The sequence below is a fragment of the Anopheles stephensi genome, chromosome 2 (genome assembly GCF_013141755.1).
Source record: "Anopheles stephensi strain Indian chromosome 2, UCI_ANSTEP_V1.0, whole genome shotgun sequence".
Lineage (NCBI taxonomy): Eukaryota > Metazoa > Arthropoda > Insecta > Diptera > Culicidae > Anopheles > Anopheles stephensi.
The window spans coordinates 21196826-21223763 of record NC_050202.1 but is presented as its reverse complement, the minus strand read 5'-3'; the positions used below and the strand labels follow the sequence as shown (position 1 = coordinate 21223763).

Sequence of the window (26938 nt, the reverse complement as noted above, 5' to 3'; positions counted from 1 at the left end):
TGCCCTCTAAGCATTGCCTTCAGACCAAATCAAACATGACGCCGGGAGCATCCTTCTACCTGACTGTTAATTAATTATTGAGTACCGCATCGATAAATCAACATTAAGCAAAGTTCATCATATGCCAACCACACATCGTACCCCCAGGGAGGCTAACTGTGAAAAACTATCTGCATTCCTATGGTGCTGCAACCCGCTTGCGGTTGCCGGCCGTTTGCTGCAAAAGCCACCACCTCCCATTTGCCATTTCACCGAATCGATTTTAATGGATTATAAATAACTTCTCCATTCACTGATTGAATGCCAATAAATCAACGCACGTTTGAAGTTCGTTCATCGATTGCCGGTCGTGTAGCCTCCCTCAAAATAGCTCCACTTGAAAACAAATGAAACCGGCACCGAAAACGCTTTCGTTCGTATATTTGCTTACCGAATACATAGAATATAGTGATAATTATCTAGAAAGCCTAAGCCTGTTCGATCGGTGCCAACCCGAATCGGTGCGTTAATATGCTTACTACCTAGAATAGAATCAGAGAGCGCCGGAAGGAAAAAAAAGGAACCCAGATCGGGCCCATGTTTTGTAACCCGGATTGGAGTTCGGAAAACTCGAACGAAGGGTCGCAACCACCAATCGAAACCCAAAACCAACATCGAAAGCCATAGTCTCTAGTGTGATAATTAACGCCAATGTTTCGCTTGCGATATGATCCGTTGTTTTGCCGTTTGTTCGTTTTCTTTTTCTCTCAACATAGATGTATGCGTATTTTTGTAATACCGAACACTCACACCAGTAATAGCGCGATTTTAGTGATAGTGATTTCTTGTTTACTCTACCAAATGTGTTCAGTGTTTCTTGCCTACTCGCTGCTGTACAGATTTGAATCATAGCTGTAAGAACGTTTTAATAAGGCAATATTAATAATTCAAAGCTAACACACACACACAGCGAAAATCGAAGAAGAAGAAGGCAGAAAACGCTAACGAAAACTCGGTCAACTGTTCGTTAAATGACGTCCAAAATTTTATCATCCGTCTACTCTACTCTCTGTCCCTCTCTCTCTCTCGCTCTTTACCTTTTCGAACACTAGTGAATGCACACACGTTTTCTCGTTTAGCGTATGAACTAGATTTATAGACATTTACTCTAGCTTTAGAATCACTTTCTGGCTCTTGTTTCTTGCATCTTCATCATTGTTTTATTGTTTCTCGAAATAGTACGTTCATCCTCACTGTCCGATCTGATTTCATTACTAGAATGGCTAGATTTACGTTGTTAGACGAACAGTTTAGTTACTTCCTTCGTTTTGTTTGTTTGTCTCTCTTTAAACTTCAAATACCTTCTTCAACTAGTTGACTCACCGAGAGCAGTTAATAAGGACGTAGAATCCTTAGTGAAACGTGAAACCCAATTCCCCCAGTGTGTTTTTCATTAAGTACAATCTTCGCAATATACTCGGTATGGATTCTACCCATACCCCACGCGTCATTCGAGGTGTCAGTCCTTTGGCCGTCAACGTTTCCGGCACAACACAACACAACACCCTTGTTACTTCTTCCCGTACACCACCGATTTCACTTCCCCGTCACTCTTCTACAAAGCTTTTCCCACCTTCTATACCCTATCTATCTATTTCGTTTTCTCTTTCTTTCTATCTGTCTATCTCTCTCTCTCTCTCTCTGTCACACTTTCGATATACTTCGATCCACATCCACCTTCACGTCTCACCGTGCGTCACGAAAAGCCTTTGCTCCTTGCCTCGTAAGACGTTGCCTGCACACCATCTGTAAGCGTTTGCACTTGGGCTTGTGTGTATGGAAAACCGCGCTTTACTGTGCATCTTTTCGTCCCTTCTTTCATACACACAAGCACACCGTGATGCAAACGCCTTCAACCACAAGAAAAAAGCAACCGTTCGATATTCTTTCTTGCGACCAGGTTTGTTTGTTCGACATTCAAATGCAACTCTCTCTGTGTGTTTCGGTGTGCATTTACGAGCCTGGTGCGAACAGAGGAAGAAGCTAACCCCGAATACAGAATAGCCTCACGCGCGTTCACGACCTCAGTACTACCCCTTTCGTCGTCCTACTCACTAGTGTCAGCTACCAGAGTCCAGTTTTTCTTCAGTGTGATCACGTGCTGTGATCACCTTTGCTAATATTGCGTCCTAATGATCAATGACAATGATGTCAATGATGACCTACGCAGGCCAATGTGTTTTTTTGGTTTCTAACAAACAAGCTTGCTATTCTCAATCCCTGGTATTTATCCCAAAAAAAGACAAAATCAATATTATTTGTAATTACTTTTATTTTCTTAAATCATATAAAACTCTGAGCGCGTGTCTGTTCCGATCAACCCATTTCATTCAGCTTAACAGAAAAAATAAGATAATGTTTCAATGATTAATAAGAATTCTATTAAGAATATTACTCCAGCTGAATTAATTTAATAAATAAAAATAGTTACTCTTTTTCTATTCCATTAGAACGTCCGCATTGCTCAACTTGTCACAAGCATTGCATACATTAAGGCGTTTCCCAGCCTACTTTTGACTTTCGCTGATTAAACCCCTAAATGTTTGCAAATTTTGTGACCCTTACCTTCATTTCAAATTAAACTTTATAATTATTCTAGCCAATAGCAATACTTTGTCTTCTATAACGTAATAATTAATAGGAAGATGATCAGAATAAACATGGCTCTAGTGTTTGATAAGTTCTTCCCAGTCACCCTTCTTATTTATTTGTTGTACCGGTAAACAAAACGAATCTCTTTTTATTTCCAAATACAGCACACACACATCAGCAGTATGATTTATCAGCAAACACTGCTCGTATTGCGCTCTCCATTTGTTCCACACTTTCTTGCGTATGAGTTCTCTCTCTCTCTCTCTCTCTCTTTTCCAAACTGCTCGATGCCACCTTATGATTCGCTTCGAAGCAACACCTTCAGAAAGTTTACGCTGCCGCTCGCCAAGTGCTCGATGTGCATCTGTTTTATTTTGTATTTTGACGTTTTTGTTTTTGTTTTACTTAACTTTTTCTTTCCCTCAACTCAGCTAGCTTGTTTTTCTATTTTTATGTTGTTTTAACATCAATTAAAACAAAACTATGCTTGCCTTTTTGTCACATCTTTTAAAGCACCAGATGTGAGAAAAACGTGCGACGAGTTAAATGATCAATTTTGCAATACTTTTTTTGACATTTCGTTTGCTAATCATTTGCTACCACTACTACCATTACTACTACTACTACTACTGCTGTTGCTACTGCCGCTACTGCTGATATCCTGCTCGCTCTGTTTGCGTTTGCGCCTTCTGCTGTTCTTTGTTTTTCTTTCGTTGGTTTGTTTCCTTCGTTTGAAATTCTGTTTGTTGCTCGCTGTGCTGCATTTTTCCAACGGCAAATTCAGTTGAACAAGCAACAAAAAAACAGTCTGATTTGCATAAAGCATTTTGATTTTACTTATGCTGCCTTACCTTACTACCACCAAAACTTTACTACTACCACACACCTGGTTTGATCTGTTGTTTTGTTTGTCTTTTTTTTTGTGTTCTACCCGTGTTTTGCCCTTGTTCCGTTTTTCTTTTTGCATTGCGAAACTGCTCGTTCTGTGAAGAAGTTATAAAACCAATAATGCTAAACTAAGTTTTACTTCTTAAGTTTTTTTTTTCCTTTTGCAAAAACAGTTCAACAACTAAACAGCAAATTATGCAAACTGCTCCTACTACTACAACTGAAAACCCTGTTCCCCATCTTACTACCACCTACCATGAATTCCAATAATTGTTACTAAAAAAAATGTTACAAACAAAAAATATTCCCCCCCTTCAACAACAAAACATACAATCAAACCTTTCCCAAAATTCAATTTAAAATAAAAACCCCCAAATACTCCCCCCTAGACAAACCCCACACCCCGCACCCACAACTCCCCCCCTCCCCCTCTACTGAAACCTCTCAAATATGAAGACAAACATCAATTAGCCGATAATGTCTTTAGGTATGTCGCGAATTCATGCGCGGTGCCTGCAAGCGAGCTGAGTCCGAATGCCGTTTTGCTCATCCGCTGGAGAGCGTTACAACACACGAAGACGGTTCCGTCACGGTGTGCATGGATGCCGTGAAGGGTAGATGCGCTCGTGAACCTTGTCGCTACTTCCATCCTCCCTTGCACCTGCAGGCTCAAATAAAAGCAGCGCAGTCACGCGCAACCGCGGTATGGCTATTTAATCCAACAAAACAACAAACAAAACAAAAAAAAAGATGAAAATACTTCTACTCTTTGTTTCCTTTCGTTTTTCTTTGTTCTTGTTTTTGTTTCCGGTTGTTACTTTCATCTTGTGTGTGTGTTTGTTCGTGTTTCCGTAACTTATTGTTTTTTTTTCGTGTTTGTTTTTTTTTTATTTTTGTCATTCTTTTACATCCATTTTCTTCTTTCCGCATCGTATCATCATGTTTTATTTTGTTTTCATGTTTCTTTTGCTGATTTTCTATAATTGAGTTTTATTTTCATACAAGTTTTCTACCTTTGTGAGCTTGTATTAACAGTTTATACTTTCGTTTATTCATGTTTGTACTTTTACGTTCAAATAATTTCAAATTTAACATTTTAATTAGAAAGCCTGTCTTATTATTAACAACTTTCGTTTTCCGTTATCTTGTTACAGTTTTCTTTTTTTATTGTGTTCAATCATCTTTTTGAAACTGTTTTCGTTTACTTATTACTCTTCATGCCACCCTTCTCTATTTTCTTATGGTTTTCGGTTTTTCTTTTCTCCATCTTTCTGTCCTCTCTATCATTCTTTCTGTCTGTCTCTCTCTCTCTCTCTCACTTTCTCTATCTTTCTATCTATCTTCTCTTTGTAAAGATGTGTACCTACTCTACCTATCTCTCTACATTGTTTGTGTGTTTCTTTTTTCTGCTCTTTCTCCTCTCACAACAACAACCAAAAAAAACCCTTCTCCGCTCCCCGTTTTTCCAGAGTGACACCAACTGCAACTACTATCACTACTAAAAACAATAGATAAATGCAAACGAACAAGAAAGCCTCTCACACACCGAACACTACAACACAGCCTAGCTCGTTCAAAACCAACGATTCTCATTGTGCGCCGATTTTTCCTTTTGTGTTTGTGCGTTACAAAGTACATCCCGCGGAATAGTCCCCTTCTACCTGTTTGTAGTATGTAGAATAGCTATTGTTTCTAGTACGCGAGAAGTCGCTCGCTCATCACTCACAGAACACACCGTCCCACCTTGAAACACAAACACACCACGTCACCTCTAGGGAGCAGAAGTCCTTCTGTGGAGCCAGAAGCGAAGGGCCTTCCAGGAACACCCTAATATACAAATACCGTAGCGTCCTCCGATCAAGCGACTCCAATATACAGCGCGTACCGTGTCAGTAGTAGTCGGTGACACAATGTTTCCAAGTTTCAATCTTTATATTCTAACAGTAGAATAGAATTTCCCCAAAACGTTGTTTTTCTTTTTACTTTACCTCCCCCACCGTAGTGGTTGTACACTAGAGTAGAGATGTTATCCCGAGAACGAGAAAGAAAGCAGGGGTGTGTGGCAACAGTAACAGAAGAAAATCCTTCCAAAAAGCTACAGATACATACTCCTGGCGGAAGCTTAAGTCGTTTTAAGTTCTATCTATCGGTTATTGGTTAGCGCTTAAATGCCAGCAGCGACCAGACAGCGCGCATTCTTCCTTTTATTTTAAGTACGCAGACATGAGTTGACGCCAAAGCTAGTCCGCTGCGCCTGGATGCGCTAAAATTGTTCACTTCCGTTAAAACGCTCGGAATGTTTGTTGTGGGCTGCGTATATACCTGCAGAGAGCAAAACAAAAAAAAATCCAATAAATTTTTGTAAATATTCACAAATACTATTATCTTCTACTCCATTTTTACTTTTCTTGCTCGTTCATTTTGTGGCTGCTGAAATTGAAGTGCAAAGAAGTAAACGTCTATGTCTATGTCTCCTTAACCGTCCATCCTACTTTATCTTAGCTCTGTGCTGCGTCTGCTCTCTTTCTCGCTCTTTATTGTTTAAGGATTTTTTTTTCTTCGGTTTTTCGTACACACAATACGATAAGTTAGTTTTGCATGCTGTCCTTTTTGTTTCCCTTTCATCATTCTATCATTGTAATGTTCTCTTCAACATGGCGCACTAGGTGTCAGATTTCAGAAAGAAAAAAAATCTTTCAGAAGTAATATTTTACCCTTACTTTATTCGTCTGTTTGCTAAATTATCGCCAAACAAAAATCCTTCAAAATGTACTCATTCCATCTGAAATGAAATATTCGGAAACAAAACTTATAATCATAAGAATAATATAAAATAAATCGAAATAGTATAGCAAAAAGAATAGTTTAAGAGGTATATGATAAGAAGCAAATAAAGGGCACCGTGAGTGTTCACCATCAACGGCAAGCGTACGCTTGAAGCAGTAAACACAAGCTAGCGCAATATGGAAACAGTTTAACATGAATGCTTTTGACGCAAGACAGCATCTGTGGGTTTCGAAAGCTGAACAAAAATTTTAGTTAAATTGCTTTCTTCTTCACAAAAAAACAACTCGTAAATTTCATTCGAAAAAAAAAACTATTTCGTTAAGCATTTTTTGTTTAATTTAGCATAATTTTTACATCTTTTTATTTCGTTCATTAAGTGTTGCGTTTTCTACTGTATTTTTCATCTCATCGTATGAGTTTGATTGTCTTCTATCACGTTTTGATTTAGCTTGTTCTCTTTTTTTATCTCATCTATCTCTTATTTGTTTAGTTTTTTTTTCCTGTTTTGTGTGTCTATTGTGCACTATGATTTGATCCTATGTTTTGTTTCTTTGTATTTATTTGTATCTTTTTTTATTTTCGTATTTTCGTATTAAGCAGTTACGTTGATCGAAATTATAGAAACATATTTTATTAAAACATTGCTTGTTATGCTTCTTCTTCTTCTTCTTCTTCTTTTTATTCTTTATCTCGATACACCTTCCACCACACGCCACCGGACATGGAAACCGATAAAAAATAAAACCGATTTTTTTCTACACACAATTTTGTACAAAAACTTTCCTGCACAACACAATGACTCGGACCGTTTTTTCTTTATTTTACAACAACTTACAACTACAAAAAAAACACACAAACACACACACACACACGTGACACATGGACTGTGGACCCGCTTGGCATCGGATTTGCTACTGCGGTTGCATTATGCGGAACGCTCGCTCGCACCAACACACACACACACACGCGACCCACAAACATCAACTTCACACACATACGCAACACGACGTACGCAACTCAACACTGACACACACACCGCCATCTATCTGTCGATCTCTAACCTAACGATCATTAGACTGCACCCGTATCTGCTGCGGCCGCTGTAGCCGCTGCCGCCGCCGCTGCCGCTGCGAACATGGGCCCCCTCCAACCACCACCGCCACCGCCCGGGGCTGTCACTTCGACGAGCCAGCTGTCCATGTCTGGCGGCCAGTCTCCCCTGGAGGTTGGCAAAAAGCGTGCAGCCGAAAATGACATGATACAAATGGTATTGCCATCTTTATTTTTTTTTATCTCACCCTCCTTCTCTCCTCGATTTAGTTTTGTTTTAATTCCTCCCAGGTGTTGTTACTGAGTAATCTTGTTGTTTACTTTTGATTGAAATTAATTATTTAATCCTTTTTGCCCCGTTTGTCTTCCCATTGTTAATTCTTTGTTGTGTCCTTTCTAATCCTTAAAGTCTGTTAACGTTAAAGTAACAACTCTTATTAGTTTTTCCTGTGTTTTTTAGATTACGTTTATTAATGTTTTATTCAATCGATAACATTCCCTCCCCTTTCTGTTAAAGTGTTAACGGTTAAGTATTAACGGTAGTATGATTGATCCCATGTTTTACTAAACTTCCCATGCTGTTTATCTCCTCCGTTGGCAACCCCTCCCCTTTCCCCAGGTTTACCATCGCGACACTAACACCACTACCACATGCCATACAACGATTTTAACACCCATTTCCTACGCAAATCTGCCGACAGTGTACTAATACTAACAATTCTTTTCTGTTGCTGACCTTTACAAAAAACAAGCATCATTTATCCGGTTGTTGAAGAACATTTTCGATTACAAAAGACTTTTCTGTCACAAGACACTTTCTGTTGGCGGTTGAGTAACGTCTCTTCCTACCTTGCTTACGCTTGCACGATATTATTTATCGGTTGTGGAAACATAGTATCCTACGTTTCTGTTTTGTTCCTTGTTTCGTCCCCTTTTTCTTCTTCACAATTTTTTTTTTATTTTGTTTTGTGTGATCATCTGCTAATGGTAGTGTTGGTTTATGTAAATTCATATATGATTACCGATCGAAGAAGAACGCAAAGAAGAGATTAAATTGTCAAAAAAGAAATATTAAATTCTGGAAAGCATTTTAAAATTTTATTTAAAATTGTTAAAATTTCTTAAAAATGCTCGACATTCTTTCTTAACTGCTGATGCTTGTCAACCAAAAAAAAAACATTGAAAAGGCTTAAGATTGCTTGAACAAATAATTAAACCGTGTTAACTGTTTTAGCCCGTTCATAACAACTAAACGTCCCCTTAGGCTGGCCTGCCCTGCGCAACTCACTAGGAAGCGGATCGGGGAACCGGTGTTAACTACACGGTCTTTTGAGCGGGAATAAGGAAATTCGCAGCATCGCTCACCGGAATGACCAATTAACATATTGATTATAATGTCACGTTTTTGTTTTTCTTGTATATCTATCGCTAACCCCCCCGATGCCTTTACATCAACCAAGTACGATACACATAACAGTGCTCAAGGCGCGTGCTTTGAGCGTTTAGTTTTTCTTTCCGGTTTTCGGGTGGTAATGCAATGCAGCCATTGGTGAGGCAAATGGCGTTGAGAGGAAAAACTAGCTCCCGTTTTTTCCGCCCGTACTCCCCTTGATTCTTAGAACGGTGGTTTAACCAATTCAAAAGCAACCGGTCAGCAATGAAGCGTACGATGGAAAGCGCGTCTCTACTCACCCGCGCTCAATCTTTCATCTTGGGAAACTCCAACTCAAACAACCCAACCAACCAACCCCCCCCCCCCCCACCACCCCCTTGTTGCGTAGAATCAACCACCCCGACCGTGAAGCGTATTGCCGCCATGCCCACCATTACTAACCCAATAGCCCACCGTTACTAACACACTCGTTACCCATTGTTGCGTTATCATATCTTAATATCACCAATTTTACCATGTTAAGTTACCGTACGTAATGTGTTTCTCCGTTTCGGGTTTTTTTGTTTTTGTTTGTAGCGGTTACAATCATTTAGTTATGATTAGTCTTTTCTTTTTCCTTAGTGTTAGTTTTAATTTATAAAACCTTTTTTTTTCTTTAGAACGATATTCACCCCTCCCAAATTGTGCGTGTGCGTGTGTATGTTACTTACCTTACCCAGGACTAATGAATGTTTTTTTCATTTTTCTCTTTGCTTTTTTTCTCTCTTTCTCTCTCTCTCTCTCTTCCCCTCTCTTCCTATTGTCACATATATATATGTTTTTCGTGCGAAATGAATGAATGTATATGACGTTTGTTTTCCGAAAACCCCGTTCCATTCTCATAATATCGCACCATACTTTCTCTCTCTCACACACACACCTCAACACACATCCACACATAAACACATTCAAATTCATCCAAAAAAAAAACCCCTATAACTTCACGTCAACGTCACCCTTTCTTGTTCCCCGCACCAACACCACCACTCAACACAACAACTACAACATCTACTACTCCTGCTACAACAAACAAAATAATCTAAAAAAAAAACCAAAATCAACCAACCAACCCCCACAACTCCTCCAGATGGACATGAAAACGATGGGATCTATTTACTATGAAAACTTTGTAAGTAATTGATTGACACTTTTTTATATTGATTTTTGTTACTCTTGTTTTTACGTTTCATTTCCTTCTGGTTTTATTGCTATCGTCCGGCAGCAGTATATCGTTCCCGTTTTTCTTTGTTTTGTTTTTGCTCTATTTGTTTCGTTTTACTTTATTCAACATGTTTAAGTATTTAATTGATGGCGCGGAATTGGTACGATCCTAGGCAAAGATCGATGTAGCTACTAGTTGCGCTTTTGGTTGTGGTATTGTATCGGTTATGGTGCGTATTTTTGATTTTTGGTATTGTTTCCATTTTGCACCGGTTGATCCCTGAAGCGAGTATCGTTTTGTTTTGGCGGAAAGTCATTTTCATGCAGCAACTGGTCCGACAGTCTACGTGGGTTTGGTACATTTTGTTGGATTTTTTTTTTGTGAGCCGCTCCTTAAACTTGCTTGTTCGGAATAAAATAATAGGTCAAAAAAACTTGAGAAGAACACTGCCATAAAAATGTTGTGTCGTACTATAAAATTAGAAAAATTATAGCATAGTTATTTTAAAGCTATTTTAAAAAATAATATTCTTTTTATTAATGGAACAAAATTTGTCCTCATCGTATCCCACTATGACAAAATTCAATATTCAAGTGACAGCTATCCGGTAGCAAACTTCTCGAGTTTTTCTTTAAACCTTGTCCGAACGAACATGTCCGATTTTTTCCCAAAAACCAACAGTACAATTTTAAAATGATACACTTCATACAATCTGGTCATAACAGATCCTCACTGTGATCCTCTAAGCACATCTAACCTCATCTCTAACTGTACTCGAGCCAATCCACTCCTATCTTAGTATTTGTTCTCCCTCTCTCTATCTCTCTATAGTGCTGCCCTCTTGCGTGTAAATTAGTGTAACTTCTATCGAACAACAAACCCGAAAAGGCCTCCTAATAAATGTAGCAAACCCTTCGTTGTGTAATGCTTCATCTCATGTGTTGCTTTCAACTCACACTATTGCACCAGTCGCTCTATCTCTCTCTCTCTCTCCTCCTCCTCTTTCTCTTTCTATTGATCTCGCTCTCCATCTAACTGTCTTTTCTTCTCTTTCATTTATATTTCCTTGCTCTATCTGTCAGTCTCTGTTTGTTTCCATCCATTTTGTCGTAAGACCCCTGTTCTGTTACAGAACTACTACTTCTTAAATCTCCCTGTTGTACAAAATACAAAACCTTACCAAACTCTCTTCCCCCCCAGTTTTATTTCTCTGCTAATGTTAATGTTATTTAGTACCAGTAGAATGTTGTTGCAATCTGTTTCATCTGTTTAGCAACCGATGTCCGCTTGCGCCACGCAATTCACTAACACGTTTCCCGACTTTTCTTCTCTCTTTTCGCACTCGGTCACGGCAACAGGCGTTCCCGGGCATGGTTCCGTTCAAGCGATCGGCTGGCGAAAAGTCCGGAATACCCGTTTACCAGCCGGGCGCCACCTACCAGCAGCTGATGCAACTACAGCAGCCGTTCGTGCCAGTGTCATGTGAGTACCCTAGTACCACTTCTAGCGCCGCTACCTATATTCCACCAGCCTCCACAGCAACCCAAATCGCTAATAATCTCGCCAGTCTGGTCAACAGCAGCAGCAACAGTAGTAGTGGTGGTGGTGTTGGTGGCGGTGGCGGTGGTGGTGGCGGTAGCGCCGCCCTCGCCGCTGCCATTGCCGCCAGCAGCGCCGGTTACAATCCGTCGTCGATGTTACTCGGGGGGCTGTACTACACCACGAGCGGTGCCGGTGGCACGAACGCCATCGTCACCTCGGTTGGTGGGACGGGTGCGGGTGGGTGGGCTGGCAGCAGTACCAGTGTTGCCAGCATGCTCAACAACAACAGTCCGAAGATGAGCAACAAGAATGCACCGCTCGCCAAATCGATGTCACTCCAGTCGATGGCATCGCTCAGCGGCTCGATGAGCCATCTGACGGGGGCGGCTAATGGACAGGCGGCTCACTCGGAGACCGATCTGAAGGAGGCGGGCGTTGGAGAAAAGGAGGACTCGCACGGTGGTGATCTGCTCACGCCGAGCAGTGGTGCCTTGTCGAGCAGTTCCACTACCACCACCACGGCTGGTAGTAGTGGTGCCTCACTGGCACAGACCCTCGCAACTTCCTCGTCACAGGCCGTTTCGGTGCCGGTGACTAGCCCGCTAATGCAATACTCGGCGGTGGCCAACTCGAACCATCAGGCCGCCTCGATGCAGGCACACCTGCAGGCCGCTCAGGTTGCAGCCGCCCAGCACGCGCACGCAGTTCATGCACAGGCAGCCGCCAACCAGAACGCTGTACTGGCGGCGGCTGCAGCTGCTGCTCAGTACCCATCGGCCGCCGGTACACACTACACCGATGCGGCTTCCATGGCCAAGGAGGTAGCGCACAAGAACTACGCCCTTAAGCTTCACGGCGGCTCTAACGCGCTCACCGGCAAACCCTTGACAGCGCTCGGCTATACCGGCGTTGCCCTGAACAAGGGTGGCTTGCTGCCACAGCCGGGCCAGCAGTACGCTGCGGCGGCTGCAGCAGCTGCGGCCGCCTCTGCTACGAACGCAGCGACAGCCGCCTATCCACAGGCAGCCGCCCGGCTTAGTACACCGGCCGTGGGCGTTGCGGCGGCCACTCCACAGCAAACGCTGCTCGCCCCTTCACTGACAACCCGTCCACCGCCACCGATCATGTCGCAGCCCGGTGCCGCCTACCCACAGTTCCTCCGTCCACAGATGCCGGCCGGCTACGGGTCGAATCCGTATGCGGCGGCTGCCGTCGCCCAGCAGCAGCTCATGAACCAGAGCTTCATGTATCCGGGCGCTGCCTTCTCGGCCGCTGCTGCAGCAGCCGCCGCCGGCTACCAGTTCCCGATGGCGCAGGCAGGCATTCCCTCCAACCTGACCGCCATCCCGACGCCCGTACCGCAAGTGTCTGGTGCACCGGCGGCCGGCAGTGCCGTTGTGCTGAACCCGTACAAGAAAATGAAAACCTCCTAAATCAGTGGCTTACCCCCGGAAGGATGCAATGGGCGTGTGTATGGCTGGGTGGAGAAGAAGTTATAAACGGGGTTAAATTTGAAAAAAAGAAACCCCTTGAGCGAGGAGCAAACCTTGGGTTTGCTCGTTAAAGATACAATATTGCCATAACACGGTAAATCGAAACATACTGTAGCTAGTAGTATCGTAGTACCAATCAACTAAGTAAACTCACTCACACAAACGTACACAGCCACACACACACCAACATTATCTTAAAGAATATACTGCCCTCCTAGAGAGCAGATCCGTGTGTGAGGTGAGGTGTGTGAAAGCTATTTTGATCGGTAAAGAATAGGAAGAAAACCGAAAGCGGGAGGAGGGTAAAGGATAAGGAAAACAATAATTTTTGACACGCAAAAGAAACAAACACCCATATAGATATAAATACGTATATTACCACACACATACACACAAGAATCAGTGCCTCTGCGAGCGAGAAGCGCATCTTACTTTTTCACTATCATCAAGTAGTGCCGGCCACGGGCTACTTTGAGTCGCATACAAACACACAGAACACACCAATGGAAAAGAAAACTTAACTGATAGTGAAGGGTAGAGATAAGGTGATCTCGAAAAACAAACATGGACGATCGTCGGGTCGTGATCTGCAAGAAGATCCTAAGATCATATTGAAACAACTGTGATAGCTTCACATAAAGAAAACCCCACGCTGCTGCAAATTGCTGAGGTGCGTGTGTGTGTGTGTGCACTACACACACACACACACACACCGACACCGCATGCTTGTCCACCTAGATTTTGCTTGCCACCCAACAGTTACACCCTCGCTAAAGCTTGCCCCAGTTTGAGTTACTGCGCAAGCGCACGAAGAAATTTTAAGCATCGCACTGTTTGCTATAAACCCGCAAATTCAAACAGTGCTATAAATTGTACGAATAAGGCCAAGAACAGAGAGCTGAACAAGCTTTCATCGTTTGACGCATCCATTTCCTTGTCCCATTTTAATCCGGTTCCGGGGTACGCTTTCTTCATGCGACCCCTGAAGCGGCTGCAACAAGTTTCTTAGTAATTATTATTATAGTAAAATATTATGCCATAATGCGTGTACTAGTACAGTTTTCTTCGACAATTAGCAACATCCTAACAATCATATTACAAATAAAAGGTAATCGAAAGCGAGTAGTAAACTAGTATGCATAGAAATAGTAGGGCAAAGTATTGCGCATTTCATTTCTTTTATGCAATTAGTGCTCCTCGTAAGGGTCATCCAATCCCACGCATAATAAAACTAACCGCAAACATGATAATCAAACTAGAGTTTGTTTAGTGTTCTGTTTGATTTTCCTTTCTTCTTCCCCTTTGCTAAGTGTGTGCACAAGTGTTGTTAGTACGCGTTGATTAAACATTCAGTCCCTTAACCCAGTTTGATAGCGTTAGTGTGTAAGAGAAATTACCAACATTGAAAAAAAAATCGAAAAACGTTTCAGAAACGTTTATCGATGCTACTGTTCCTTTTTGTTTTGGACGTGTGGGTTTGAACGTTTTGTGTTTTGCATTTCTTAAAATGCAGCCTCTGTTCATAGCAGACGAAAGTATTTTTCACTTACAAATTAGACAATTTGTCCAAGCATAGACCTTAATTGTTCGTTTTGTGAGCTTAATTGTTTGCCTTTCGTTTTCAAAATCCTACAAAAAGGATTGTTTTTTTGCAATGTAAAATGTATTAATTTCTAGTACAGTCTTAGTTAGTAAACTCGTTTGTTCGTTTGTTTAATTTGTGATAGGATCTATATCGTCTAGTTGTTTTATGCTATAATCGCATAATTTGACCAACTCTAGTGTGTTTGTTTGTGTTTTTTTATTGCATTTCTTTGTCCCTTGTTTCAGCTGTACCATAAAGAATTTGTTCAACATAAATTACCATACAAAATAATCGAGTTGTGCTCGGGGGAGGGTAAAAAACACGAGACAATTTTAAACTAGCATTTTGGAAGGATTATTCACTTCCGGAAGAGTGTGGTTTCACTACTAAATGGTTGTGTGAGAAGAAGCGAACGAAAGACGACGACACCAATGCATGGCTGCTGGGTCAGTTTCTAGCACCACCACTGTCATCCGTCACCATGGTCACCATCGAGTAACATCGTCTGTCAAAAATTTAAAGCCTTCGCTCCCAAAACATGTTTGCATCCATCTTCTCTTACCATGTGTCTACTCACTATCTCTCTCACTGTCTCTCTCGGTGTGCGTGTCAATATGTGTGTATGTCATCGTTACTGTAGAGGGCGCTGCAAAAACCAAAAGTTATTTTAGTGCTCCTACCAGTGTTGCAATCACTATCGGCGGGCCTACTACTATTACCACTACTGCTGCTACTACCACCATCACTACTACTACTACTGCAGCTGCTGCTGCGTCAAGTTTTACCAGATACTATTACTACTACTACTACTACTACTTTTACCGCTAGCTATAGAGTACAAGTTTGTGTAATATGAGTATGATTCGTACTTTATAAAACAAAACAAAAATCCTGCGTAATAAGAGAAAACTTCAGCGAGTGTGTTGTTTTTGTTTATTCTTTTATTTTTCTGTATTTCATATAATTATTCGTAAGAATTTGCGATTGCGTGAATTTATCTGTAATGGTTGCTGCGTACGTACTGTCTCTCTCTCTCTCTCACTTACACCTATACATTCACACAGAAAACTAAATTCGTCCGCTGTTTAAAAAACAAAACAATCGTTTACAAAAAAACACACAGCAAACAACGCGTTTGATTGTTATTGCACTTGGTGGAGTAATTATGTAGGAAGCCTTTTTCCCAAAGTAAATAAAAAAAAACAATCAAGTACCCCCTATCTGCGCACTAGTACAAACTCGTGGGCCTATATTCACAACACGATACACACACACACACACACACACAAACACACACACACACACACACACACAAACGCACAGAACAAATAGAACAAACGTCGTATCACTTGCCATAAACTGCTAGTGCTAGAGAATGAAGCTCTACTGTAAACTTGCTTCTAAGTAGTAGGGTGTGACTAAAACTGACACAGAACTACGGAACACTAAAATGGCCGGGTAAAAGTAAAAGTGGATCAAATCAAACGACCTATAAAAATGATGGAAGATATGGGAGCTGGTTAGCAGCCAACTCGATTTTCCAGTGGAATTAATTTTTAGCTTCCTATAATTCGCTATAATACACTTATTACTGTTTTGTGTACTACTATTCAATACACAGTGGCTGTACAATAATATCAAATCAATCTATTAAAACTCTTCTATAAACACTCACTTTACAATGTTTCTACCCTTTTTAGTACATTGTTTCGACGTACCGCGTTGCACACAGATAAAATTGCTCGATGATTCAAAAATCTATAATTTTTATTATGGTACTTCTTCTACTATAATTGCCACTGCTACTACTATTTATACTTTGTATGTCTTACTGCTACTTTTACCATCTGCCACACTAACAACTGCCTACCACTGTGTACTACCGCCTGCACTACACAAACACCAACTCGCCCTAGCCGTGTACTTATCAGATTGTTGCGGTAGTATTCCGTAACTACCACACGACATTTCAATTTAAAACATTTTACGCCTGCTCCTCTTACTGCATGATAATTGTGTAAATCTTTAGCCAGCAGGTATACCACACTTACAGAAAACTTTCCTACAAATAGACAAATCAATCGACGCTAAGTGTGTCATTGCAAGCAAATGTTTTTCACTATTTGTGCTCCAATCGAAAAAATAACTAAGAACTGTATTTTTTTACAGTAACTGCCCCTTTTTGTTTGTTTGCCATCATAAAAACCCAATACCGCCATAACTTTAGACTCACACAAACATAAGACCTTATAAATACACGTGACGTTCTTCGTGCGGTTCTTTAATTTCGCCTTCCGATTGCTATTGCTGTATGCTATTTCAAACCGTAATAACACTTACACATACAGACAGACAAAAACACACACACACACATTTATACACTTGCAACCCGTACCATAGACGCGCGTGAACGATACAGGGAGGGGGATTGGCAAATGGGGGCAGGCGAACTGTGGCTGTGCTACTAAGTGTTATACAACATCATTTGTTTTTTTACCCCGCGGGAGCATGGGTTGTGGGGAGGGCACGAGGGGCACGCAGGGAGGGGCCGGGGCTTAATGCTGAGCCTTAGTTTTTCGTATTCCGTAATGTGTACTGCCTCAACTATGTGTTTTTTTTTTTTTGGAACTCATCCGTGGCTATATATCTAAATATATATACATAAACATAAGTTTAGTCGTTTGTATTAGTTCGCCTCATCAAACACCGCGCCATCGCCTTCATTTTGCACCAAGAATAAGAAATTGTTTAAGCTGCTTTGTAGTTATCAAATTGGTTTTCTTTTTATTCTACTTTTTTTTCGCTACCAAATTATGCTGTATTATATATTTTTTAGCATTATATTAAAATAACTTGCTATACTTTTTGTTATGATCAATAAAAAATTAAATTTGCCTCTTCATCCTTCTGCCTTTTTTGGGGTTTCTTTTACAAAAATTTGCATTTATAAGCTATTTCTCTCTTTCTTTGAAGCAAGTTTCATTTTTGTTATTAATTTTTTTGATAAATCATGCTTTCATGTTTTTTTTTTATCGATTTTTTGTTCTTCCGCTTATCACATGCCATTTCTAGTACATAAAGCTACGGTTTGGGCTGTTTAGGGTAGTGATGGTTGTAGCTTGCCATACGATTTTTCTGTTCTACTGCAGCATGTTTACACATTTCATCTCAAAATCATCCACCATCTTCACGAGAGAAAAAAAGAAAGTAAATAAATTGGACACTTTATGTATGTTTAAAAAATACAACGAAACCAAATTAAAACCAAGTGCTTGAAGGTTGCAAACCAGAATGCAAAATAAACTTCACCTCAAAACAATCAACAACAAAAAAAAAGGAATGCCTGACACTTATCATCCTCACAGTACACGGATATGAAACACATAGAAAAAAAAACATTGATATAAGTACACAATGAAACTGCTTTGTTTGTTATAAGTAAAAAAAAAATGTACGGGAGTTTGTTACATAAACCTATTTATATACATATATATGGCGCATTACATAGATATCTATACTTTCGTAAGCCTACTACTACTATTACTATTACTACTACTACTACTACTACTACTACTACCGCTCTTACTACCCTACCGATGAATGCATATGATCGTTATATGTAAGCTAGATTTCAACGCAAAGTCCTCCCCGTTCCTTACATGCCATACATCTTTACCTTAGTCGCTTACTTTGTGCTCCTGCCCGTAATCGATATGTAATCCCGCCTTTACAACTCTACACCTTTATCTGTTCGTTCGTTTTTCTTTTACTACTACTACTTACGCGTCAGTCAGTGTATAGAGGCCTTCACATTATGCAAAGCAAATATCCTAATTCAGCAAAATACTAAAAGGGGGCGATGTATGCCAGCTTTTGTCTAATGTATCCCCCTATTGTTTTTCTTCCCATTTGTGCACACAATACCTACTATACGTTGCTTGTTCGTTGGATACAAAAAAAAAACATATTCAAAACCAAATTCCGAAAATTGTTGCATCATGGCTACTCGAAATGAAATCCTGCTTGGTGGAATTTATGATTTCAAGTCCCAGATATGTTGCGCCATACTGTATCGGTTTTGATTGTTATCTTACCTGGCTGCGTTCGAGACTAGTGCGCTTTGTATAGAGATATGGACTGTTTAAGAAATATGCTTTCTAATTGTTGCGATCGATCGATAACGATTTGCCGATTGCCACAGAGCGGATGACTTTGGTACGATTTTGATTTTTTTTTTCCTCCCAATTTCGCATGGTATCCGGTAATCCCGTTTCAGTTTTGCTACCAGCCTCCGGTGTTACTGAAATTTTACTGCTACTTTTGTTTTTTTTTTCTTCCACTGTTTTATTTAATTTCCTTTGTTTGCACAATCGATTCTGACGCCTTCAAACGCATTTTTTATTGTTTGAATTTACTTACTTTTGCTTGGAACTGAAGGCGAACCGATGACGTAGGAATGCTTTGCAGATGAAGAGATTTTTTTTTCGCTTCAAGAGATAGTTCTACCATAAAACGATAGCGTTTGTGGTACGCTTCCTAACAAACAAACTCAAAACAGCGCTTCTCGAAACCAAAAAAACGCTTCCCAGGAAGAAAAAACAACGCTTCAAGTTAAGCGTTTCCTTAGCGCCTGATTACTTAGATATTATGCAGCCATAAATGAATCGTTTTTCTCAATGTGCACAATTTATAGCATCCGATAGCTTAGCGATTGCATACCAGCAGGCGCAACTTAAAAATGAAAATTGACCACAGAAGGGAGAGAAAAGAATAAAGTTCATTTGTATATGATCCATCGTTTGCGACCTAACACACAATCAGCACCCATCTAACACACTAGAGCGGGCTTTAACGACTTCTAAGCTTTATAGCTTCCGCTATAAACGAACATCACTAGTCACTAACAGTGTGTGTGGAGAGCACATAACCTCTAGAATGCAATTCGTTTCCCCCTACGTTTTCTTGAAGTTCATCGTCCAAAAAAGGGAGAAAATTGTGGTAAAGAGCTTTAAATTCCCCCTTTTTGAATAGTAATCATTCTCCTCGTCTTGTTCGGTCCAATCACGTTGTCTTGTGTTTCTGATGTGCCCCGTTTTAAAACACTTAGCGTCCATATTGCAAACCCCACACAACCAGCAACAACCAGCAGCAGAAACAGTGCAACTATCCGTCCAAGTAAATATCCGAACCGTTTAGGTAAGAGGCTGACCAAGCATACTCTTCTTTTCCATCTTGTACTGGTAACAGTAGCGTGCAGAAACAGACATAATTAGGATTTTCAGCAGCGTCCAAACTCAACGTTCTTTTTTTTCGCAAAGCAAACAAAGTAGTTTTACTGTGTGAACATACAATCGAGTTCCAATTATTGGAATGACGCAAAAGTGAAGGCAATTCCATCACCTCATTAGACCATTTCGTCCGTCAACGTCCACCGATTTCACAGCGGCTCGTTCGCAAGTGGCGGTTCATGTGGGTGTCGGGAGCGGGAATGGGACTTGAACGCGGAAAACAGTTCTTAAAGCTAAGCCTATTTCTCTGCCAACCTGTGTCGATCCTCACCTTGCGTTCGTCGATGGTGCGAGTAGCGTGTAGTCCAGTGGCCCCTTCTATTTCACACCATTCTTAGCGTATTGGGAAACTGTGTCCAGAAGGGATCTACACCTACAGAGCGCAACCGGAAAACTGCGAGAGAGAAAGCGCACACGCACAGGAATCCTGATTTTTTTACGGAGGAAAAATCATTCCCTTACTAATTCTTTTCATGCAAGTGCCTATTGTTATTGGAAACCGTGTGGTGTGAGAAGAGTTGGTGCGATGTTTTAAGCTGCACGGAGAAAGGAAGAAGAATTGTAAAAACAAATAACAAGTGAATTGAATGTCGGAAAAATAACACTAGTAACACTGAAAGATGAGATAACAGAAGAAAAAAAACTAAGAAGAGAACTAAACAGAAGACTAGAACGAGTTACCAAGTTACCAAGCGTTACAGCTGGAAAAAGTGTGAAGAATAGGCGCAGACAGCAGCTAAAGCCAATGGTGACTAAGATGTGGAGACTAGAGCTGAAGAGCCGACAAACACACACACACACATACACACCTCCACCCGAGATGTGAGTGTGTGTGTGTGTGTGTGGTTTTCTTTCGGCGATTTTGTCATAGTAATTGTTCCTAGTGCCGTTAGGTTTCGTAGTCGTTTTTTCGAAACGTTCTTACTACTTACTACTCGTTCCAGTGTTCGTAATAATGGCCGTTTCTAAGCAGTCTACCGTAGCCACTAGGGATGGTGTTACTACTACTACTACTACTAATACAATCACACCTACTATTACTACTGTAATCTCTAGCATACTTTCACCGTTCTCGAAACTACTTAGACCGTTTAGATCATATTTTGCACGGAGCGGTAGGGGAAGAAAAACGAAAGGGACAACTCGAAACCGAATGTTTACTAACTAACAAACAATCAATACTTAGAAAAAAACCTACCACTTCTACTACTACAACTACTAGTTTTGCAATGCTACGAATGGCATGATGTGTAGATGAGCAAACATTCAACTTTATCGGGGTGCAGTTTTGAAATGTACCACCAGCATTAAATTAAACTACACCCATTCACACACACACACATGAGTGTACATTTGTCGTAGTGGATCGTTCACTTAGTAAACATTCAAAGATCGAACCGAAGTTGTGCCAGGTAGCTCATCTTAATCCCACTTACATAGCGAACGTTTTCTTTGTAATCTTGTCCGGTGTGCAAAATTAGCCAAACATATGGAATAGTCGCATTCGGTACGGTTTTACGGTAAAATACATGAAAAAAAATGCGAACGAGGAAAAAACACAAACACAGACAAACAAAAAACAGTAAGAACAGTTCTCTCTTCTGTCTCTTCGTATTCGCGGCCCCTCACAATCGGTGGCCCTGCATGAGTCAACTTCATTTTCAACTACCCAAACGAGACTCCAGATGCGTAAAAGAAAGGAAAAAAAAGAAGAAATAAAGAAAGCAAACACACTTACATAGTTATTATAATCTATACTATTCAAATGCAAACTATTATTATTACTTTGTAATACTACGAACAATTCACTAGGAAGAGGGAATGGTAGGAATTGCAAAACTGCAACAACAACAACAACTAAAACAAAGTAACAAAATGAACGAGAGAGAGAGAAAAAAACACACACACACACAAACAAACTTAACCTCCTTATAGCAAAAAGGAACTTAAGAAGAAAAAAAAACAGTAAGTAAGACGGGAATTGACAAAATGAAAGGAGAAACCAATACCAGTGAGAGAGAGTAAAGGGGGGGAAGTTAAAAAGGAAAAGAAGATAAAAGGTAGAGCGCAAACCTTTAAAAAAAAACATCAACAAAACTTAAGATGGAAAAACAAAACAACAACAACAAACAAACAAAAAACGTTAGTAATTTCATTGTACTATTAATAAAACAAACAAACTGTACCGCTGTTTACGTAAACTATTGAACGAGAGAAAACAAACTGTTGGTGTGGGAGCTGATGTAGGAGGCAAACGTCAGACATGCCTCCATCAACCCTCTTCCGGTCCGTTCTCGGTTGTGCCGTTGTGCCCGTTCTCTTTCTTAAGCTTGTCTAGTCTAGCGACCTGTCTCCCCCTTGCTGCGGGTTTTTTCTCGCCTTTTCTCATGTTTTATAGTGCAGTCAGTGTCTTGATTGATTGGTTCTGTGTGTGTGTGTGTGTCTGAGCGCCATTTTTGGTCGTTTCTTCCTTCTTTTTTTTAGCGTGTGCGTTGTGTATTTGTTCGTATTTTCATTCTCAAGTGGTGTGTGAACTTTTTTCCCCTCTTTTTAGCGTATTTTATATCTTTCAAAAACCCCACACGCACACACCCACATTGGACACATTGGTAGTTTTGTTTTCCCTGTGTATTTCTTTCTGTTTCATTTCGGTGTCTCACAGATGGTTGAAGGGTTTGGGAAAAAAAAAATCATTTCATAAACACTAAAACAAATGCGTTACCCAGTGATGTTTCGTACAAGGTGGCTGCTCTTTCTGGCGTTTCGATTGCTCTCTTTAAGTTGCTGCGCTCTCTACTTTACTATCTAGTCGAATTGCACTGAGTGTGTGTTTTTTCTCATCTTACTTTGCTCTTTCTGTGTTTCCTTTTTTTCTTTCTTTCTTTTGTTAATAAGTTCACTGCCATCGTATAAGAATTGTGCTGACTAATGCTACATCTTGAAATTAATGTTTTCATACTATATAATCTAGGTGAAGTTTGTATTATAGTCTGCCACCACTGTTGCTGCGATTGTGTACTTTTTTCCCACCCCCTTATCAAATGCTCCGCCCTTTTGCTTTCATACTTTCATTATACAATTTATAAAAGTGTTAAACTAGCGTGTTAAACAGTACGAAAAGTAAGCTCTTTTATTGTACTCAGTACTCCATAAATAGAATAAAGTTTAGCCAAAAAATAGAAAGGTTTAGTTTTTTTTATTTATTTTTTATCTTGTCTACTTGTTGCACAAATGAGATTCTTTTTGCAAATTTTATGTTTTCTACACGTGTATTTTATGTGTTGCTTGAACTTGTGTTTTCATGTCAGCTTTTCTACTTTACTTGTTTGCTTTCAACACTTCCATGTTTTTGTTTTACTATTACATCCCATTTGCGTGTCATATGCCCTGAAATGTTAACTTTTTCTTGTCATTTTTGTACTGTTCCCTATTTTCACTCTTGTTGGACATTTATTGTCTCCCAACTTTACAAATTTTTCTATAGTCTTTCTCACGATCTATTTTGGTAATTAAGTTTTACCAAAACATAGAAACAAATATAAAATTGTACAACTTGTTACTAACTTCTAAACACCTTTCAAATTTATTTGCTCAATTTTCGCTCTCTTTTCGTTAGTTTTTGTATCATTTCATACTCACCCTCTCTGTCTCTCTCTCTGTCTCTTGCTCGCTCTCTGTCTCTTTCTCTATGGGGCTTTGCTGTCCGCCTGTAATACAGCGAAATACACACACACACTTGAACACAGCAACCACAATTATTTATTCATATCTACATACAATAGAATACTGTTGCTTTATTAATAGGAATGGGAGAGTTCGGCTGATGGCGGATGATGGTTATGTTCGTTATTGCTTGTGTAGAGCGCTGTTCGCGTACGGTTTGCAGTATTTCAGTGTATTTGCGATTTGCCGATTCTCCAAACAATTCCGCTCGAGAGCCGAAGCAACCCAATATAGTCACGTGCTAGTTGTATTCTACACCCGCGTTTATACTACTCCCGCTCGATTGTTTACTCCACGCACAGAAAAAAAAAGAAAAAATCCCCAAAAACCTCCTGTGAGTGCATTCTTCTGCCAGTCTCTATTTCATCAGTTGTTTTTTTGTCTGTGTGTTAAATATATAAATTGAACCTGAATCGGTATTCTCCCGTTTTTTTTTTATTTTGGTGCGTGGTGTGTTGTTTAGTAAGCAATATGGAATGAAAACAGTTTAAACGTCGTTTTTGTTTTGCAAATCTGGCAGCAAGTATCATCATCAACTTTTTACTTCACTGTTACTCCAAGGCAAGCTCATCCATCCTTCAGTAGCGTGTCGGGACCAAACAAATGGGAAACAAGTCCTTTCATCACTTTTCTCTTCATCGTATTTCGATAAGATTGTTTCAATTATAAATTAGACTTTAAATATATATACATGCCATTTCTATGTATTTGACCGTTTTCAGTTGTTATTATCTCTTTACCTGGCAGCAATATATATGTTTATCTATTTTCTCTACCTCTCTCCTTCTACACACATTGATATATAAATGTATCGACAACAACAAAACCAAAAAAACATGTTTGAAAAAAAAAAAACAAAACAACATATTTAAGCAATGATATCATATAATCGTACCTATTATACATAATATAAGCGCTTCGGCTGATGTTGCGAGCATAGGAGGTAAGAATTGCACTGCTATTTGCTTTCGTAGTACTTAGTGAACTAGTTTCGTAAGCGTTTTTCATTTATTTATTTTCTTTTTTTACTCACTGTTACTGTGATAATTAAAGAAAACAACAACTAACAAACCCGCTCACTATCATCAAGAGAAAATAAAAAAAAACACAAAACTAAACAAATAAAATAGAAAAAAAAGGCACTCATACACAACCACATCACTAACCGATCAATCCGCAATCATCAAAAACAAAACAATCACACTCGCATTTTAGCTCATCTTTTTAAGTCATTTTACAGGGGTTTTCAGTTGATAAGGCAATAGCATCCATTTTTATGGCTGGCTTCTTAGATGGAATGGTAAACAAAGCTAGTTGAAACGTCTGCGTATGACAGGGAAATCAAAGACCTTTTATTGTAATGTCCTCGCATGATATTCTCATAGTAGCCATTGATATGGCACGCACTTACTCGAGCGCTGAAAGGACGTGTACAATATCAATGGCTACTAGGAGAATATCATCTGAGGACATCACAATAAAAGGTCTTTGATTTGCCTATCACCTGAAGCCGTTTCCATATCAACTAGCTTTGTTTGCCATTTCATCGAAGAAGCCTGACATAAAAATGGATGCTATTGCCTTATCAACTTAAAAAACCTGTATCATTAGTTTTTTTTTAGTTTTTAAATGTTTTATGTCACACTTTCACTTTTTTTTATCTTTTCCTTTCCTTTTGTTATTTATGTCACCTCTTTACTTTCTCTTCTTCTTTTTTCCTCTATCTTACAGACCACACTAACAACCACTGATATTTTTTGTCACACTCACACAAACACATAAATACTTTTACGGTATAATTTTGCTTGTGTTTTGCTCAACTTTTGTTTCCGACATTTTGTAACCCGATAAGATGAAGCTCACGAACCGGCCACAACACTCACACACAACTAATATACACAGAAAACAGACACACACACACACACGTGGAGTGCATCCAACATCCAACGGATACATACAGATACGTGTCTTGGTTTGATTGCTTTGTAGTTTACGTTAGTGTAGTTAGTAGCATCAATATTACTAGAATGATATTTAATATAAAATTATAAATATATATATTCTACAAACCCTCTTTCCTTCTTCTGTTTTTCTGCTCCACGAAACCATCTTATTTAATAAAATTTTCCATCTTCCATTCTTCCATTCTTCCATGTTTCCTTCTTTCACTTTCATGTTTCAGTTTTGTTTTTTTATATATATTTCTTCTTCCCTGTTTTTACACCCTTTACTCCCCATTTTGTACCCTCTAGAAAATTTCCTTCGGTATTTTCGTATTTTTCCCCCCAGTGTGAAAGATCGTTGCAAATGATGTATTGGTGTGTGTGTGTGTAATTTTGTTTTGGAACAAAAAACTTCATGAAAATAAAAACAATCCCCCCAATCTATCCGCTTTTTGAACGTACTTTTTTATCCAAACCCCGCATTCACTTGCATCGATATAAATATGTTCGTATGCTGCGTACAAACAAACACTTTAAAAGAAGAACAAACACACCTTTTACAAATACAAGCCGCTTTTTCTTGCCCTTTTTTATCCCAACTCAATTCTTTCCCATAAGAAAGTAAAAGACCCCGCGTGTAGGATAGTGACAAAATTTTGCCCCATTTAAGGTCCCTCCTTTTTGGACCGTCAATTTTGCTCTTTCATTTTCTTTTTTTGTTAGCTCTCTGGACATATTTCAGTAACACACTTACACGTACACACACACACACGACCTAGATCCGTCTCGATGGTGCCCGTATTTTTTGTGCCTTTTTTGTACCTTCACTAGCTAAGACACTAGAGCTAACTGCTGCTGCTGCCTCTTTTTTGTCGCCTCTATTTCTCAACTCTCGGTGTTTGCTGCTTTCCTGCAGTAGAGATACACATTTCTTGTAATTTCAATGCTTTCATTGTACTGATACTCTTCGCTCCCAGTAGACTTTCACACCCTGTCGTGTGTTTGTATTGTAACCGATAGACGTAACCACGACCGATAACCGCGTTGAGATTGAATTAGTTAAAAAATCACAACACCCAGATTCCTAGGGGTTTACTACTATTAATTTGTGCTTTTCTTCCTTTTTCCTTCCCCCGTGAATAAACGGTGCAGCTTTCTTTTTTCTCGCTTGTATGCTTCTGAGATTAAAAACAAAAACTCTGCTTCCCATCTATTACAAACCAGACTGCCGTGCATAGAGACAGAGCGCTTTAGTGTGTTGCATGTGTACTTTTGACGTGTGTTTTATTTTCGTTGCCACGAATCGACTGGAAGCTCGCTTTAATTTGTAATGGACCTTTTCCCCTGAATGCCAGATGCTGCTTTTCCGACCGACCCCTTGACCGTGTGTGTAATTCCGATCCTTGCGTGTGTG

At 39.8% G+C, this 26938-nt stretch overlaps 1 protein-coding gene across 1 annotated transcript in view; it reads left to right on the top strand.

The window, feature by feature from the left end:
* The window catches only part of LOC118503504 (ankyrin repeat domain-containing protein 17), a 310759-nt gene extending 286867 nt beyond the window's left edge, over positions 1-23892 (top strand). The window contains exons 7-10 of the mRNA XM_036036847.1: positions 4007-4222; positions 7382-7573; positions 9876-9917; positions 11309-23892. Coding sequence (XP_035892740.1) covers positions 4007-4222; positions 7382-7573; positions 9876-9917; positions 11309-12925 — 2067 coding nt within the window. The 3' untranslated portion in view covers positions 12926-23892. The remainder of the gene's footprint in view (positions 1-4006; positions 4223-7381; positions 7574-9875; positions 9918-11308) is intronic.
* Positions 23893-26938: the final 3046 nt, after the last annotated feature.